This window comes from Saccopteryx bilineata, chromosome X (assembly GCF_036850765.1).
Source record: "Saccopteryx bilineata isolate mSacBil1 chromosome X, mSacBil1_pri_phased_curated, whole genome shotgun sequence".
In the NCBI taxonomy this organism is placed as follows: domain Eukaryota; kingdom Metazoa; phylum Chordata; class Mammalia; order Chiroptera; family Emballonuridae; genus Saccopteryx; species Saccopteryx bilineata.
The window spans coordinates 39,176,286-39,196,677 of NC_089502.1; the positions used below are offsets into that span (position 1 = coordinate 39,176,286).

The window sequence follows — 20,392 nt, forward strand, 5'->3', positions numbered from 1 at the left end:
AGTATGAGTAATAAAATAACAATAAATGTATATTTATCAACAATTACTTTCAATGCAAATGGATTAAATGCTCCATTCAAAAGACCTATGGTGGCTGAATGTGTAGGGGAAAAAAATGTCCTTTCTTTGCTGTCTACAAGAGACTCACTCCAGATAGAAAGACACACAGAGACCGAAAGTAAAGGAATGGAAAAAGATATTTCCTGAAAATGTAAACAAATGAACAGAAAAGACTGGGGTAGCAATACTTACACCAGAAAAAAATATACTTTAAAACAAAAACCATAACAAGAGACATAGAAGTACTCAGCAATTCCACTTCTGGGAATATCCAAAGAAACCCTAAACACTAAATTGAAGATATATATGTCCATATATTCACTGCAGCATTATTTACAGTAGCCAAGATATGGGAGCAACGTATGTGTCCATCAAGAAATGAATAGATAACAAAGTGGTGCATATGTACAATGAAATATGAAATGGTTATAAAAAAGAATAAAATCTTGCCATCTGCAACAACATGAGTAGAACTAGATGGTATTATGCTAAGTGAAGTCAGTCAGAGAGAGCATGTAAAATGGCAGATGATTTCACTTATATGTGGAAACTATAAAACAAAATAAATCAACAAGCAGAACAGAAACAGTCTCATAGATATAAAGAACATTTTGAAGGTTGCCAAATGGGTGAGGGTTGGGAGATGGGTGAAAAAGGTGAAGGTATTAAGAAGAACAAATTGGTAGTTACAGAATAGTCATGGGGATGTAAAAGATACATAGAGTATAGTCAATAATCTTGTAATAAATATGTGTGGTGTCAGATTAGTGCTAGATTTAGCTGGACACTTTGTAGGTTATATAAATGGCTAATCATTATGTTGTACATCTAAAACCAATATAATATTGTATGTCAACTGTAATTGAAAAACAAAAAATATTAAAAATAAAAATAGTTGAATTATTTCTAAAAAGAAATAAGAATATGACTAAACGTATGTGTGTGTGCACGTGAGAGGGAAAATGAAATACAGAATGAGAGAATAGGAAACAGCGAAAAAGATATAGACACTCAATGAAAGTTAATTATCATTATTATTTTTTTATATATATAAGGTTGATTAGATGGCCTAGGAGATTGAAAAGTTCTTGATGTACCTTGTTGTAGAGGAGAAAAAAAACTAACTAATTTGAGAAGAAAAGAGTGAAAGAATTTAGCCTATGAATAAATAAAAGGTGACAACAGTGAAACAATGTTTTGGTTCTGAGGAGGGAAGTGAGAGAGAGAGAGAAAGAGAGAATTAAAAGAGGGTGAAGACTCTTCCAATCTAGTTCCAAATTGCAGCTGAGAAGTGGAAGCTCAGGGACAAGAGCAAAGGACTTCAAGTAAAGAATAACAAAGGAAAACGGGGAACATCACACAGTTATGTTATTTCAAGTCACTCTTAAAATGAACAGTGACAGCCTTCCCTGTGGACTTGCCAGTCCAAGACCATGCACAGTTCATCAGACTACATTTGACTTTCCTTTCCTCTGCTACTTCTTTTACTTGACATTTATATGAATTGACTTCAGAATCCATATCAAATGGCACTCTCCTAGGTTTTTCACATACAATCCATAGAAGAAATGCATATATGAATACATTTCATGTAGTTTGTAAATGTAGGCATTCCTTCAGCTGGTGCATGTCTACATTTTCTTATTTCTCTAATGTCCATCTTTCAGTTTCATTCTATCAGGAAAGCTGAGAAAGCATTTGCATTTTTCAGCAACATAGTGAGTGGCAGTGAAATGATTAAAAAGTGACTTCCAAAATGCTTATTGAGTGGTGAAGACAAAATAAGGCCTCTACAGATAGCTTAAAATTGATTAGCTGAGGGAGTGGTAGGGAAATATATATATATTAACACATACATATATACAAAGAATAAATAGAGAGTTACAGCTGAAATGCATATTCATGTATTAGCCTTAAATTTTAGGGGTTAGAGAGTTTCAGAGGATATTAAGAAAAAAGCTAGTAATTGCAAAAGAACTTGTGTGTGCAGATATATGACCAGTAGGTGAAAACTGATTCACATGCAGATATGTTATAGTTAACAACTTTCCACATTTTGACAAGATCAGTGGGCTCATTTTCAGCTAGATAAGTGTGTATGGGAAATGATAGTCTTCGCATTGTAGCACAGATGACACATGCTGGGAAACTAGAATCTGTAGTTGCCAATGGATACAACCATCATGTGTAACAAAATGTCAGAACTTACCTGGGCATGCTTTCATCTGCTAGACTTCCTGGCTGAGGGCAGGGTTTTTGGGGAAGATTTCCATTATGTCCATTCAGACAAATCACCAACATTTCTCTTTTTCTCTCTCAAATACTAGGGGTTAGTTCCTGCTGGGGAGGCCCTCAGGCAGTGTAAGTTCCAGTAACTCCTTCCTTTTCCTGCAGAGGAACCAATTACTTTGCCTCACTATGACTCTATAGATACTTGTCTTTTCAAAAAAATAAAAATAAAAAAAATTAAAAAAAACCTCTTTAAAAAATTGTTCTTGGTAATATTATGCTAAGCAAAATAAGTCAGTCCAAAAAAGCTAAGAAATATGATTTCACTTATATGTGGGATATGAAACTGAAACTCAGACCCAGACAACCATATGGTGGTTACAGGAAGAAAAGGTGTGGAGGTAGTAAAGGGTGAAGGTGGCCAAATAGACGGTGATGGAAGATGGTTTGACTTCGGGTGGTGGGCACACAATGTAATATACAGGTCATAGATCATATAATTATACACTTGAAACCTGTATGATCTTATTAATCAATGTCACCACAATAAATTTAATTAAAAATGAAAAAAATGATCATTACATATTTATTGAGCATTTACTATGGGCCAGGCATTACTCCAGCAATTGGGATGCAATAGTCAACAAAATAGAGAAAACCTTTTGCTCTCTTGGTACTTACATTGTTTTGCGAATCAAATAGCCTCAATAGACCTTTGTAGTTATTATTCTGGAGATTGTGTTAGGTGTATCTCTTTGGGGATGATGGCTGAAGTATCTTCTTTATTCACCAGAAAGCCTAGTTCCCTCAGTCTCTGTGCTGTTTGGCACAGGTCATGTTCTTCTTTGGGTGGCTTGTATGGTAGGTACACATAATACTCTAAGCTTGTCTGGTCTCTAGGTCTCTGTATTTTAGCATGTCTTCTCTCTCTTCCTCCCCAGTACTTTAATTTAAGCCATCTTTACCTTTCACCTGGACGAATTAATGCATTGTATTCTTTTTTTTTTTTTGTATTTTTCTGAAGTTGGAAACAGGGAGGCAGTCAGACAGACTCCCGCATGTGCCCGAGCAGGATCCACCTGGCATGCCCACCAGGGAGCGATGCTCTGTCCATCTGGGGTGTTGCTCTGTTGCAACCAGAGCTATTCTAGTGCCTGAAGCAGAGGCCATGGAGCCATCCTCAGTGCCCAGGCCAACTTTGCTTCAATGGAGCCTTGGCTGCGGGAGGGGAAGAGAGAGACAGAGAGGAAGGAGAGGGGGAGGGGTGGAGAAGCAGATGGGCACTTCTCCTGTGTGCCCTGGCCGGGAATCGAACCCAGGACTCCTGCAGCCAGGCCGACGCTCTACCACTGAGCCAACCGGCCAGGGCCAATGCATTGTATTCTAACTCATCTCTGCTTCTACCCTTTCCCTACCCCAGCCTACCCCACCCCACCCCAGTGTGACCACTGGCAATGGGAGTAATATTTTTAAATGCATGATGGTATCACTCCCAGATTTCTTCCACAAATCAAATAGAAACTTGAAAAAAAGCTCCCAGGCTTTGGCCTTTATCCTCCCCCCATTCTCATCTCTTAGAACTCACTGCTGTCACTTTGTGATTCAGCCATTTTGAGCTATACACACTTCTGTAAACATACTGTGTTCTTTCACACCTCCATGTCTTTGGTCCTATTGATGCAATTCTAAAGTCTAGAACACCCTTTTTACCCTTTCTGTCTAGCTCTAATTTGTCCTTTTAATGAGATACAATTCACATAGCAAACAATTCATTTATTTAAAATGTACAATTCGATGGTTCTTAGTTTAGTCACAGAATTGTGCAACAATCTAATGCCAGAACATCTTTATCCCCCTAAAAGAAACTCTACCTATTAGCAGACATTGTCTATTTCCCCTCCCCACAACTCCTCTTTCCTCCACCCATTCTAGCCAGCCCCTGGCAAACATTGATTTACTTTCTGTCTCTATAAATGTATCTATTCCAGAGTCCTTTTCAAGACTTTTTCAGGTGTTACATCCTCTTCTTTGTCTCCCAGCCCGCTGATTTCAAAGCCTCTCCTCTGAGCTCCAATAATGCCCCTAACAAGGCTTTGTCATACTACCTAGCTTACTGTATTCTTGTCTGTCTCTCCACAAGAAGTGCCTTACTCATCTCTGAAACCCCAATGTGCAATACTTGGCCTGGCCTATAACTGCTGGCTAAATGAATGAATGGTTTCCAGGAACCTGAACCTGGGCAGGGAGAAAGGTCTGTCAGTGAGTGGGTGAGAGATGAGTGAATACACAGGCAATGACAGAAGGTGGATGCCTAAGTGCCCATTTTTTAGCATACTTGCACGTGGATAAATGCAGCAACCACCATACTGATGTCTATTCCATCTGTGCAGTTGGTGGTGCAGGTTGCAGAACCTAGGGAAACATTAGAGTAAGTGGAGCAGTGGATGTATATCCTCAGCAAATGATACAACAGTATATGCTTTGCCAGTGGGAGTAGTAGCAACATTCTCAGGCCATGTTCCGGCTTAATTTGTTCAATTTTTTATTCTCTCTTTTTCACTCTCTCTATTTCTCATCCTACCCCCACTCCTGCCTTCCCTTCTTCCTTTCTCTCCTCTTTCCTCCCTCTCCCCCCACCTTCACACCATTGGCATATTTACATTTATTTGTAAAGCTCCTTTAGAATAACTGATTAATAATGTAAGTGCTTAGATAAAAAATAACTTTAGCATGAGATATTTGAATATGAACATGAATCCACTTTGAAAGCTGTTTAATTGTTCCATTCAATGCACTGTATTTCTTTTCACTTGACTGAATGTTTGAAAAGCTCATTAGCAAGGAAATATAAAATAATTTCAAACACAATGGAATATGAATATTTTAAATATAAAGTATCTCATTTTCAGCACTTTATTGACGAGACAAATTGGGGTACACTGACTTTGGCTGCTGTTGTCTGCCTTTCTCTGTTTCTGTCCCTATTTCAAACTTCCTCATTCTTTTAATCTCTCACCCTATCTCTGTCTCCTCTCTCCTCTATTTCATATCTCTTTCTCTCACTTTTAATTTGATTCTGTCCTCCACTCATTTTGCTATATGAGCCTTTTTTTTGTTTCATTTTGTTATCTTCCATTTTTTTCATTCTTTTTCCTGGTTAGCCCCCTTTCTTTTCTTTCCTTCTGTTCTTTTTGCCCAGGATGAGGTAGGGAAAGAGTGTGTGTGTGGGAGGGGGGCGTGAGCTGAGCAGGGAAAGAGAGAGCTGGGAGAGATTGACAGTGGTGTTGTCCTGCACCTGCCACATCATCTGCTGCCAGAAGTGATGAGTCCTGATCCGAACCACCCATTTTTCATCTTCTTTAAGGCAAGGCACAGAACCTCTTTGTGCCTCACCTTTTTCTCACTTACAAAACTGAAACAAAGTAATATGTTCCCAGACTACCTCACAGAAACATTGGTAGGCTCAAACTTGGTAATGAATATGAAAAGGGTTTGAAAAGAACCAGACCCTGTAAATGGAAGCACTCAGGGGAAAGGGTGGGAGGATTGTTGCCTTGCGATGCTCAGGGATCTAATTAACTTGAAGATTGCACTTATTGTCTTTCTGAGGAATGTGTTTCTTTTCACCTTTGTCCTACTCATTAAATCGCTTGTTTGTATGTGTGCTTTGCTTGAATGTCCTTAGTGTCCTGGGGTGGGGGGAGTTAACTTGTTTGTTTGTATGCTGTTGATTTTTATCCCTCCCTTTTCTCTTGCCTTGGGCTAGCAAATGGAACCTCCAGCAGCCAGCTCTCTACCCCCAAGTCTAAGCAGTCTCCCATCTCTACGCCCACCAGTCCTGGCAGCCTCCGGAAGCACAAGGTATTATGTCTCTTATACCTTACTAAACCCCTTTGCATTTGGATTTTTTTGATTGGATGGGTGAGGGTTTTCTCTTCCATCAACTTCAACAGCACATCAAGGCCAGAATTTCCTTTCATCTAGTCCATTAGCATGAAGCCCTGAGAATCCCACCAGGACCAAGGTTACAGTTAAATGATCCCTGATTTATTTACTCTCGATTACATTTAAGCAAAGGGAAGCAGTTCAGAAGTCCCAAATATGCATTCTGAGTTAATGGTATCACCAAATTCTGGTTCATGGGATGGGCTGAGCAGTTGTTTGTCCAATTTATAGGCATAGCAAAGAGAGCCTTAAAGATAACTTATGTCTCCCAAGCACCAGTCAATAAAAGTGACATAAATACAGCAGTAAAAAAAAATAGCACTGAGTTACTTCCTTTAGATTTGCTAGACATTAGAATATCAACAGACCCTAGTTTCACTATGTATTCTTTACCAGGCAGATTCTGGTACAGCATAGGAAGAGAGGGTACGTATATGTTGCATTGGCCCCAGGCACCATGTACACTTCTAAGTCATTTCAAATAAATATGCCATTAAAACGATAGAAGTGTATAAATTCTCTAGCTCCATTTCCCAAACAGATTCCCACCAGAAATCTCTTTTGTACAGAAAATGTGGAGTGGTCACTGCCCTGGACCTCATCTCTGAGGCAGTGTGAATGTTGTTTCTGCTTTGATCACTACACTCTAGAGCAGCTTCCTCTAGAATTCTCTTAATGTGAGATGGGAAAAGGCAAAAGCCACCAATGTAGTCAACTCTATCACAGAACCGTAGATGATCAGAACTGTAGTCGATCTTAGGTGGGAATAAACTAATTTTATTAGATTCTTTCAGTGATCTTGTGAAGTTAATATTTTACAGATGAGGAAACTGCAACCTAGAAAGATTAAATTATATAATAGGGTCACATACTAGGTAGTAGTTGATAAAGGACTGGTACCCAGGTTACTGTCAGCACTATGCTAGAGCCAGTTTGCACTACGTTGTGAGACCTGATTGTACATTGCTTCCCAACTCTGTATTCAGTGACAGTGTGTTGGTAACTAGAACACAGGTGTGGTGGGAAGATGTACACCATGGAAATCAGTAAAGACTACACATCAAGGTTTTTGCTTTTTTTTATCACATTAAGTCAGTGGTTAAAGATTTAACAGCACACCACTGTCTGACATTTATTTTCATTTCCTTTTTCTTGCACCAGGGTTTTAATTTCCTAGTTAATCTGACAATTACCTGCCCCATTATTCCTAATGTCTCTTGCATTCTTTTAGTGACCCTTTTAACTTCTGGTATTGACCCTGACCAGAACCTTCTAATTGTTCTGTGAAGCTATTTGGTTCCCCAAAGGAGGAGTTGCTGAACTATTTGCGTAGCCAACATTACTCAGAGACTGTGAGATGGATGAAATTTGTTTCTGCAGTTTTAACTTATTCTTCTGAGCAGTAAAGCTTGTTAATGGGGACATTGCAAGATGGGGAATAGCATACTTCTATGGTTCTACTCTCCACACAGAACCTCTCCTACACTATATTATTTCTTAGTGTATCTTTGCTTTATGCATTTCTGCCTTTACTTTTCTTCTGGAAAGTGAAACCAACCCCAGCACCTTACATTTAGTACCTTCCCCACATACCTGGGAACAGCATGGACATTTATTTGGTCTGCTCACTTGATTTATTCAGCTTTTCATTTGACATGTTTAGTTTATTTAGGCTAAGGACCCATCATTCATGAGCCCATTGAGGTGAGTGCTGGTACTATTAAACCATTTCTCTCTTTTGGGTTTTCAGGCCTCTTTTTCTTTTCTTTCTCTCTCTTTCTTTCTCTCTCTCTCTCTCTCTCTCTCTCTCTCTCTCTCTTCCTTCCTTCCTTCCTTCTTTTTCTTTCTTTCCCTCTCTCTTTTTCTTTCTTTTATTATTCCTTCCCCTCCTCTCCCCACCCCTTCCCACCCCTCCCTTCCTCTCAGTTCTCTTCCCTTCCCCTTTTCTTGCTTTTGGAATCATTTCTAAAATCTAATTTAACCACCAAAGGACTAGAACAAGCTATAGGTGACAGCACTGTCAGACCCTCACTGTTCTCTTAACAGTGAAATATCCACTGTATCATTTTATTTTAAAAATTATTCTTTTATGACAGGTAAGCAAATATTAAATGATAAGCTATATAATTTTTAGAGCAAGCTTTTTAAAAATTATACTTGGGTATAATTCTCACTAATTTTTAAACTTTTTATTTTGACCATTTCAAATTTACAGAAGAGTTGAAAAATAATAAAGAATTTCTGTACACACAGGTTTTACACAATCTATTTACACAGATTGACCAGTCATTTATATTTTGCACCATTGACTTTATATTTTCTCTCTTTCTCTCTCTCCCCCTCCAAACAAACACATTTTACTATTTTTAATCATTAGAGATTAAGTTGCAGACATCATGTTATTTTACCTTAAGATATTTTAGTGTGTATTTCCTAAGAATAAGGACATTATTTCTCCTAATGGTAGTACAGTTATCAAAATCAGGAAATTTGCACTGCCATGATGCTGTTATGTACTCTACAGTCTCTAGTAGTCAAATTTTATCAATTACCCTAGTAACATTCTTTTTCTGGTCCAGGATCCAACCTATGATTACACATTGCTTTCAGTAGTCATGTCTCTTAAGTACTATTTAATCTAGTAAAGTTCTTTAATCTTTAAAAAAAATTTAGGACAGTACATTGTAGAAATGAAAAATGCAGGCCAATTATTTGGTGGAATTATTATTATTATTTAGGTTTGTCTATTGCTTCCTTGTGATTAAATTCAGGTTATGCATTTGAGGCAGCAGTGTCATAAAAGTGATGCTGTGCCTCTCTTGGTGCATCTTATTAGGAAGCAATAGCCTCCTGATTATGCTACCAATGATGGAAAATTAATTGGTTTTTCTAAATAATCTCAAATGTGTCTTCTAACCTTGGCTCAGTCCTCACAGGGCTCAGGTCTCAGCTTCTTGCTCTTCCTTTCACACAATTACCTGAACCTTAACACCATTAAGGTCCCTGGGCAGTGGGCCTAAGCAGATCTCATCATCTGAATGTCCATCCAAGTGGACCTGAAAGGTGTGAGTCATGGTGGAGACAGGAAGCAGGTGGCTAAGGCCATAACTTTTTTCCTTTGCAATTGGAAACAAACGTGAAGTCCCAGCATCCCTTTGGTAACTTTTGATGGCTGTGGCAGGGCCCAAAGCTGTAATCAGCCTCTTGGCTTCCCCTCTTAAGCAACTCATGGAGAATCCTCTTTAATGCAGCTGCGGTGGGGTTAGCCAAAGTCCACTTACTCAAAGTGCTACAATATGGACATAAAGTAAATCCTTGTATAGTTAATGAGAACAACATTTTGCATTTCTATGCTGCTTCATCCTTTTGCATAACTATTTTCTGATTTACCCTTGTAATAACCCTCTGAAAAAGATAGGGCAGGTAGCATTTCCATTTTTTAGATGAAAAAAAGAGAGTGCTGAGGTTAAAGACAGACCAACTATGATTCATAATTTGGAGAAGGTAACATAATAAAGATGTCTAAAAAGCTTAGAAACACAGGGAATATTTTTTGTTTATTTTTGTATATTTTTTTCAGATCAATGATTATACTCATGGCTTTAAATTTGGAGACATTTTGCTTGCAAAGATGTCTGGAGGTTGAAGGAAAAGATATTCAACATATGATTTGATAATATAACTAATATTACTTAAATATACAGTTTTCTCTGTGTTTCAAAACTTTTTTAGGGGGTAAGGGTCATCCTGTAAGTGCTTGGGGATATAGTTGTATGAATAAAGCAGAGTCCTGACCTTTGAATCACAGGCAATACTCTAAGTGGATTTTGGTAGTGTAATCAAGAGTGAACAAATGAACTACAGAAGCACAAAAGAGGGTGAGGGACAAGAAGAGCTTTATAGACTAGGTGATATTTAAGTGGGGCTTAAAGCCTAGGTGGACTTGGATGGCTGGTGAAGACAATGAGAAGTTCCAGCTTTAAAGAAAAATCAGCAAAAACAAAGTCACACCATCAGAAAAGTACAGGGCATATTTGGGGAAAAGCAAACCCAAACTAGAAGCCAGGTTTCTCAAAACTCCTCTCTGACTTACCCTTGGACTATAAGCTTCTTGGACCAGAGACCAAGATTTTGTTTCCTCCAACAGAAGAGTATCGCCAGCACAGCTGTATTTGTTACAAACATTTTGTTCTGTAGGGCTCTAAGGGATTAAGCAAATGAATTTCAGGTGCAAATTATTTGTATTGTTAAGCAATATGTGTGTTTCTGTATTTCTACATATTGATCAAGAAAAACAGAATGTCGAGATAATTCTTTTTCCTGAATATTGCTCTACCCATACAAGGAAATATATTTTAAATATTAAATCAACTGATGGAGGATAGAAGTTCAAACTTAGACTTAGTCATATGGATTCTTTCCATAGTCTGCATCTCACGCAACCCATTCCAAGTTATAGCAGCTGCTAGTAGAGTCTCCTTACGATTCTACCCTGAGGCTTGTCCCTCTGTCCTCTGAGATAAGAGTCTGGAACAATCTTCTCAGATAATTATTTTCACCAACCAAGGAACTACACTGAATGGTCTATTACATGAACAATTAAGAGCAGGAGTAAATGCTGAATCCTAACGGTTCAGATTGGTGGTAATCAAAATAGTCTCCATAATGAAAATGCCCTTTTGTACTACCTGAGAAATGTCCAGGCACTAACTTGGCAGTGTCTGTTTAATCTCTCTTGTTTTGGTGTAACTAAAGAAAAACAAAATGCAATTATCTGAATTATATTTTATAGAATTTTACAACTAGAAGGAACTCTAGAGGTCTTATAGTCCACATATTTCTCAAGTTTTAGATGTAGGAACAAAGACCCTGAAAGGGAGAAGTTAAATAGCAAAGCTAGGCCCAGAACCTAGATCTCCGGACTCTCAATCCTGAGCTCATTGTACTACAGCAGACTTGTGTTCTGTGTAAGTTTAACTTTAAAGATTCATCAATAGTCACAATGTAGTCATAGAAAAAACTACTTGTATCATATTTATGTACATCATTACATACTGAAGGTTACTATATGCATTATACATTGCATATTGCTATATAGGGTTTCATGCTCAGAAATCATATAAATAGTATTTAATTCTCAGTAAAGATTTTCAAAGGTACTATTTTTTTTAAATAAGAACTTAGTGAAAGATAATTCACATACTATAAATTACACCTTTTTAAAGTGTACAGTTTAGTGGTTTTTAGTAATAGTCACACAGTTGTCCAGGAATATATTTATCACCTCCAAAAGAAGCCCTATGCCCATTGAGTCGTCACAGCCTCTTTCCCCTCCACCCACACCCTGGCAGCCACTAATCTATTACTCTCTGTTTAATATGAGTTAGCATATACTGAACATTTCAACTAACTTTTTCTCTGAGCAGTTTTAGCTGGATTTCATAACTTTTACTGTGTTATTTATTTTAATTTTATTTATCTTAAGAGTATTTTCTAGTTTCCCTTATAATTTCTCCTTTGACTCATTGGCTATTTAGCAGTATTTTGTTTAATTTTCAAATATTTATGAATTTCCCAAATATCTTTATTATTGCTTTCTAATTTAGTTCCACTGTAGTCAAAGAACATATTTTATATGATTTTAGTTTTTTAGATTTATTGAGACTTATTTTATGACCTAACATTGTATACTGTACAGTGTTCCATTACCACTAGAGAAGAAGATTTAGTGTATTCTACTGTTGTTGGATGGAGTATGCTAAAGATGCGTAACTGTTTGTAGTGTTGTTCATATCTTCCCATTCCTTGGTGGTCTTCTGCCTGGTTGTTCTATCCATTATTGAAAGTCTAGGGTATTAAAGTCTTCAACTATTATAGTTGAATTGTCTATTTCTCCTTTCATTACTGTCTTTTTTTTTTTTAATTTGCTTCATGTATTTGAGTGCTCTGTTGTTAAGGTGCATATATATTTATAATTATGTTCTTGGATGTATTGACCCTTTTTATCATATAAAATGTCTTTCTAGTAACAATTTTTGTCTTAAAGTCTATTTTTTCTTATATATTATTAGTGTAGTCCCTCCAGCTCCCTCTTGGTTACTAACTTCATGGCAAGTCTTTTTCCATCTTTTTATTTTAAACCTATGTTGAAAATTTGTGTGTTTTATTTGTGTCTTTGAATCAAAATTGTCTCTTTCAAACACCATAGAACTGGATCATGTTTTTTCCTTTAATCTATTCTGCTAGTCTCTGCCTTTGCATTTGAGTGTTTAATCTACTCATATTTAATGCAGTTACTAGAAAGGTTGGAATCACATACCTCATTTTGCTATTTTGTATTTGTCTTATATCTTTTTTGTTCCTTCATTCCTTGATTTCTGTCCTTCCTTGTGTTAAAAGAATATATTCCCAGTGTACCACTTTAATTGTTTTGTTGTATTTTTAATAATTTTATTCTGAGTTGTTTTCTTGGTATTTGCCCTAAGGATAATAATCAACACTCAATACAGTGAACTAATATCAACCTAATTTAAGTTGTATATAAAAATTTTGCCATAGTAGAGCACTGTTCCTTTCCACCCTCATTTTAAGCTCTTATTGACATACAAATTGCATCATTATATACAATAAGACCACCAACACATTTTTATAATTACTATTTCATGCAGTTGTCTTTTGAATTGGGTAACAGAAGAAAAGAGTGCAAAAATAAAATTTTAATGTCAATTGTATTTACCTTTACCAGTGTTCTTTGTGTCTTATGTGATTTTGAATTACTGTTTCTCCCTGAAGCATTCTTTTTAGTATTTCTCTTAGGACATGTATGCTAGTAATGAATAATTTGTCTTTGTTTAACTGGGAATTGTCTTGTTTTATCCTTCATTCTTGAATGGAAATTTTGCTCTTTCTTTGAATGCCTTAATCCAATAAGTCTCTGAGCCTTTGATGAGGACTGTGTGTGTGCTGAGGTATAATTTCAAAGCTCGCCCTGGCCAGTTGGCTCAGTGGTAGAGCGTCGGCCTGGCATGCAGGAGTCCCAGGTTCGATTCTCGGCCAAGGCACACAGGAGAAGCGCCCATCTGCTTCTCCACCCCTCCCCCTCTCCTTCCTCTCTGTCTCTCTCTTCCCCTCCCGCAGCCAAGGCTCCACTGGAGCAAAGTTTGCCCGGACACTGAGGATGGCTCTGTGGCCTCTGCCTCAGGTGCTAGAATGGCTCTGATTGAGGCAGAGCGATGCCCCAAGATGGGCAGAGCATCGCCCCCTGGTGGGCATGCCGGGTGGATCCCGGTCGGGCACATGCGGGAGTCTGTCTGTCTGCCTCCCCATTTCCAGCTTCAGAAAAAATACAAAAAAATAAAAAATAAATTAAAAAAATTAAAAAAATAATTTTAAAGTTCTGTCAGGCAGTTTGCAACTTTGTATTAGCCTTCCTTGCTGCTAGGACAGAGCATCAAGGCCAACCAGAGTTGAGAGATGAGGGTTTTTCAGGTCTTTTCTGAAACTACACACAGTCCTGAACTTGTGCCTTGCTTTAGAGATTATTAGTAATATGTTGGAGCTTTTCACAGTCCCCTATGGACATTAATTCTCCAGCTTTTCCTTTTAAGGTTTTAAGCAGCTTCATTTGCCCCAAATGTTTCATCCACCTCAGGCAGCTATGATTTTAAAGAATTGCAGCTGATTAACACTCTCTGAAAAGGTTGTTCACAGGGGATATGCTCTGAAATAAGTCAAAGAGGAAAGAGCCCTACAAGTAGGCGTTTCCATACAGGTGAAAAACTGACAGTTCTTGAGGAAAGGAGCATTTGGGGGAGCTCCAAACCTGTTCTGCATTGTCCAGTTGCTGCTAGGGTGCAGTTATTCAGATACTGTAGTAATGACATTATTAGTTTTCAAAGCTACTCTGGATCTGGGGAGAAAGAGAATGGAAATAAGGTGAGATTAAGCTACACAAATCTTGGTATTCTTTTTTTATATACATAAAGTTTTATTAATTTTAATGGGGTGACATCAATAAATCAGGGTACATATATTCAAAGAAAACATGTCCAGGTTATCTTGTCATTCAATTATGTTGCAGACCCATCACCCAAAGTCAGATTGTCCTCCGTCACCTTCTACCTAGTTTTCTTCATGCCCCTTTCCCTCCCCCTCTCCCTCCTTCCCTTCCCCCACCCCCCGTAACCACCACACTCTTGTCCATATCTCTTAGTCTCATTTTTATGTCCCACCAATGTATGGAATCATGCAGTTCTTGTTTTTTTCTGATTTACTTATTTCACTCCATATAATGTTATCAAGATCCCACCATTTTGTTGTAGATGATCCGATGTCATCATTTCTTATAGCTGAGTAGTATACCATAGTGTATATGTGCCACATCTTTTTTATCCAGTCATATATTTTTTTACTGTGATTTAAACCTTTAAGCAAATTCTTAGCCAATACAACAAGAATCCATAAAAGAGTAGTGTCCTTAACATGTTCACCAAGTCCAAGTTGGCCCCAACACCATTCTAAATCCCTGATAAATGCAACCGAACCCCAGTTCAGTCCATTAGGAGCTATCACAAGGAGCAGGAGTCCAGAAAAAGTCCACATCCAGGAAAAGTCTGCATGGCACTGGAATTGTTGTCACAATTCTATACTTTGCAGCTCACATCCAAGTCCCAATGACTGCTGCTTCTAGCTGGTAATGATTCAGGTAGACTGGAAAAGCCATCTACAGCATGTGTGGAGATGGAGCCTCGGCTCTCCTCTGCCTGGAGAGATGAGACCAGGGTGCTTTTCCCTGAAGCTCTGCGACTGTGGCACGGTAAAGAGAACCTTGGGATACACTAAGCTGGGTGGCAAAGGTAGATTCACAATAGAAGTTGGCAAAAGGGGGAGAGAGAGCTCTAAATTAGGAGTAGGTCCCAGCCTGAAATATGAGTGGGGCACTGAGGTAGGAGGAATAAAGGAAACACTATATTTTGAACAAAGCAGCAGAAAATAGGACTATCAACACCCACAACAGAGATCTTTGAGGGAAGAATAAAAAACCTGACTATTCAGGCAAGACATATTTAAGTGGCCCTTGTGCAAATGAGATCAGTTTACTTGCTTCTTGGAATAAATACCCTAGGCTCGTCCACAGTGTCGTAGATAGGGCTGATGGCCCTGGGCACCTTCAGCCTTCAGAGGCAAACCCCAGCATTCTGGGCAAGGTTAGGTCATAGGTGGCTGGAGCAGGGCTGGAAGAGACTGAACCCTCCCTTAGAGGAGCAAGGGGGAAGCCTAGCTTCCAGTGTCCCTGTTTCCTCACAGCAAAGGCATATAAACCTGGCAGGCCTTAGCTCAATGACCTTCCTTTTCACTATTGAAGCAGGACCCAGATGGAATCCTATGAGACTTCTTTGGGGCATTGGAGCCCTTAAGGGCATATCCTAAAAACTGGTAATTCACCTGATCTCTATTAGGCGTTTTCTGCTTCTTGGTACCTTAAAGGCCATGTTCAGAAGATCTCGCTGAGGGGTTTGAGGATCCCCATCTGCCTATATAAACCTTTTCTGTATATCTGGAGCTATTTGGAAAAAGACAAAACAGTGTTATTAGTTGGATCAAATAAAAGAAGGTAGAAGCTTGCAGGAGAGATTTGGCATCTCCTGTTCATCAGCATTCAAAAGAAATTTAAAAATTTTTAAGTAAAAAACATGATATGGTAGACCTGTAGGAGTTCCAGGATATGACTCCCCCCTTTAAATTTTTTTTAAATTGACCTTAAAATATTTGCTGTGTACACTTTAATAAAACCTTGACTTTAACGATTGTAAGAGATACCCATAATTCGAAAGGTTTGACAAAATACAGTAAATGCTTTTGCTACATATGCAGGAGCATTGTCAGTTTAACCAGTTTAGGAAATCCAATAATAGAAAAATGCATACAGACAATGAGCTATAACATGCTTAACAGCCTCTCCTGTTCTGACAGAGGTTACTATAAATCCAGAATATGTATCCACTATAACGTGGACATAGGATTGTTTGCCAAATGAAGGTATATGAGTAATATCCATTTGCCAAAGTTGTCCTGGTAAGAGTCCTTGAGGGTTAACTCCAAATGAAGGGACAGATTGTAGAACAGGACACCTTGGACAGGATTTACCAATCTGCGGTGCTGCTTCCTGAGAAAGTTGAAACTGTTTACACAGGGCTGCAGCGTTCTGGTGATGAATAGTATGAGACTGAATTGCTCGATCTGTCATGGTTGCTCCAAATAATTTTCTTTTGGGTAGCTTGATCAACAAGGGCATTCCCTTGTGCTAAAGCTCCAGGGAGCATGGAGTGAGCTCGATTATGTCCTATAAAACATGGAGCTCTATGTTGCCATACAAGTCTTCAAAGAAGGAGGAACTGCTGAAATAGTTCATCAGCAGTTGTCGCTAAGACAGCAGTCTTTATATTGGAAAAAACCATAAGTAAATATTTGCTGTTTGTATATAGATTAAAGGAGGAATATGGCAAATGCTGAAAAGCCATGATAATGGCATATATTTCTAGTCTTGAGCTGATTTTAAGTTGACTGTTTCAGTATAAACTTGTCCATTGATTTGCAAAAGCAATTTGCCATTTACTGGAAGTTTCCCAGAGCCATTGTTGTTGATCCTTTGAAAAAAGGACCAACAATAATTTTGAGGCTCAAAACCTATAAGCTATAAGGGTCGCCTATCAAACTAAAAAGTTTCTGCACAGCTAAAGACAATAAGATCAGAATAAAAAGACAAACTACACAAAGGGAGAACATACTTGACAATGCGTCTGATAAGGGGCTAATAACCAAAATTTATAAAGAACTTGTAAAACTTAATACCAGGAAGACAAACAATCCAATCCAAAAATGCGCAAAAGAAATGAATAGACGCTTCTCCAAAGAGGACATACAGATGGCCAATAGGCATATGAAAAATGCTCAACATCACTAATCATTAGAGAAATGCAAATTAAAACCACAATGAGATATCACCTCACACCAGTCAGAATGGCGCTCATCAACAAAACAACACAGAATAAGTGCTGGCGAGGATGTGGAGAAAAGGGAACCCTCCTGCACTGCTGGTGGGAATGCAGACTGGTGCAGCCACTGTGGAAAACAGTTTGGAGATTCCTCAAAAATCAAAAATCGAACTGTCTTTTGACCCAGCTATCCCACTATAGGAATATACCCCAAGAACACCATAGCACTGTATGAAAAGAAGAAATGCACCCCCATGTTTATGGCAGCATTGTTGATAATAGCAAAGATCTGGAAACAGCCCAAGTGTCCGTCAGAGGACGAGTAGATTAAAAAGCTTTGGTACATATATACTATGGAATACTACTCAGCCATAAGAAATGATGACATCGGATCATTTACAACAACATGGATGAACCTTGATAACATTATACTGAGCAAAATAAGTAAATCAGAATAAACTAAGAACTATATGATTCCATACATAGGTGGGACATAAAAATGAGACTCAGAGACATAGACAAGAGTGTGGTGGTTACGGGGTGGGGGGGAGGAGAGGGAGGGGGATGGGGGAGGGGAGGGGCACAAAGAAAACCAGTTAGAAAGTGACTAAAGACAATTGGACTTTGGGTGATGGGAATGCAGCATAAGCAAATGGCAAAATAACCTAGAGCTGTTTTCTCTGAACATATGTACCCTGATTTATCATTGTCACCTCATTAAAATTAATAATAAAAAAAAATTTGTCTCAGGGCTAATTCAGGCAGTTAGAAGAATAGTATAAGGGTGCTAATTCTGCTTCTCAGGCCACATCCTGCAAAAGGGGCCCTAAGAAATTTGGCGATTTGAGTCTTCTGATTTTGCCAATTGGATTTTAAAAAAAATAGGTCAGGAAAGCCCTGAAATGGAACTAACAATACATGGGTACAAATTTAAAGGACTTTTAGATACTGGAGCTGATGTATCTGTTATTGCTAAGCTACATTGGCCTCATTCCTGGCCCACTCATGCAGCAGCCACAGAATTACAAGGTATAGGGCAGAGTAAATCCCCTCAACAAAGTTCTAGTTTTTTACATTGGGAAGATTAAGAAGGTCGTTCTGGATTTTTTTAAGCCTTATGTGCTCCCTGGATGGCCAGTTAATTTATGGGGTAGAGATGTTTTGAAAAATTCGGGAGTGTTGCTTGTCAGTCCTAATGGTTTAGTCAGTACTCGGATGCCTGATTGGGGATTTTTGCCCACTGGGACTAGGGAAAGAACAGCCAGGAATTCTCACCCCCATAGAAATGGCACCCAATACCAGAAGGTGTGGATTAGGATATCAAAATTTAGCATAGGGGCCTTGGTAGCTCCTGCTACCCCAATAATGCATTGTGCAGACCCAATTACTTGGAAATCAGATAATCCTGTATGGGTAGACCAATGGCACCTTTCTTAGGAGAAACTTAGGGCAGCTGCTCAATTGGTACAAGAGCAGCTACAACTTGGGCACATTGAACCATCTAATAGCCCATGGAATACACTTCAATATTTTGATCTTGACGCATCCTTGAAATCTTGGTATTGTGAGATTTATCCTTTTCTAAATTTTGAATAAGCATGTTTTGGGTTGTTGCAAGACTTTGGACAGTTTCGAGAGTTCTGAAAGAGTTAGTTTTGATAATTTTCCCAGTGTTACTACATTTACATAAAAGCAGTTTTTCAGAAAGTCTTTCTCTACCATTATAAAGGCTAGAGATCAAAGATACTTTTATGTTCAGTTTTCACTTTACTCAAATAATGAAAAACTAAATATTTTCAGAGATACTATTCTATGCCACTTCACCTCAATTCCATTTTACAAGTTTTTATTGCATTCCTATTGTTTCATAAGCCTTGTCCTTCCTACCTGTTTATCAGTTTTCTAAGAAATTCTGCTTGGTAGTTTAAAACAAAACAAGGTTGTCAAATCTTACCTATGGTCTGGTTGTTTTTGGATAAATCCTTGATATAAAAGAAAATTACTTCTCTTTTTTTTAGTATTTTTTCTGAAGTGAGAAGCGAGAAGGCAGAAAGAGAGACTCCTGCATGTACCCAACCAGGATCCACTTGGCATGCCCACCAGGGGCGATGTTCTACCCATCTGGGGCATTGCTCTGCCCATCTGGGACATTGCTCCATTGCAACCAGAACCATTCTAGCATCTGAGGCCGAGGCTATGGAGCCATCCTCAGAGCCCGGGTCAACTTTGCTCCAATGGAGCCATCCTCAGAGCCCGGGTCAACTTTGCTCCAATGGAGCCTTGCCTGTGGGAGGAGAAGAGAGAGAGAGAAAGGAGAGAGGGAAGGGTGGAGAAGCAGATGGGCACTTCTCCTGTGTACCCTGGCCAAGAATTAAACCTGGGACATCGGCATGCTGAGCAGATACTCTACCACTGAGCCAACCAGCCAGAACCAAAAAATTACATCTTTAAAGTGTTGTAAATGAAACAAAACCCAAACAAACAAGACTGTGTGGCAGATACCATATGTAGCCATCAAAGAAAGTCTAAAATATTTACTATCTAGCCATTTACAAAAAGTTTTCAAACCCTTGATTTACAGTGAAGGAATGGTGAGTTGATAAGAAGTGAGTCTATTCGCTGTAGTTGCCTTTGTTGTATTTTTTTAATAACTCAATATTCACTTGAGAGTTCCACATAATAATCTCAGAGCAGGAAGAGAGATTACAGATTGTCCATTCTAAAGTTTTCATTTTCTTAATAAAGAAACCAAGGCTCAAAAGACTTGTTCAATGTCACAGTATTAAATAACCAGAAATAAAACCTCATTTTTCTGAATATACTTTACTCCTCTATCCATTCTAAGCTGCCAAAAACTTTTCATGTTCCTCCTTTCCATCAGGAAGCATTCTCAATGGTAGACAAGTAAGTTCTCCTCCCTATTCTTGTCCTTCCTCCTCATCTTTCTTTTTTCTTTAATCTCAAAGAGAAGCTGTATTCTCCAATTTTCTTGGAAAGTCTTCTGTGGAAGTTCTCTGTCTTCATTTTAGCAAATTAGGTCTCTTAAATATCCACAGAATTGTCCCTACATTTTTTTTCTAGCTCTTTTTGGTATCTTGGTGATGACATGCATGAAAACAGTGATTTTCAAATTGTGCTTTATTTGGAGATGAGCGAGATTCTGC

The 20,392-nt window shown here is 38.4% G+C and overlaps 1 protein-coding gene across 2 annotated transcripts in view; it reads left to right on the forward strand.

Annotated features, from left to right (window-relative positions):
* DCX (doublecortin) overlaps nucleotides 1-20,392 on the forward strand; it is a 131,469-nt gene that overhangs the window by 105,042 nt on the left and 6,035 nt on the right. For both annotated transcript variants that reach the window (XM_066250200.1, XM_066250201.1), the window contains one exon: nucleotides 6,056-6,150. In XM_066250200.1, the coding sequence (XP_066106297.1) occupies nucleotides 6,056-6,150 (95 nt within the window). The remainder of the gene's footprint in view (nucleotides 1-6,055; nucleotides 6,151-20,392) is intronic.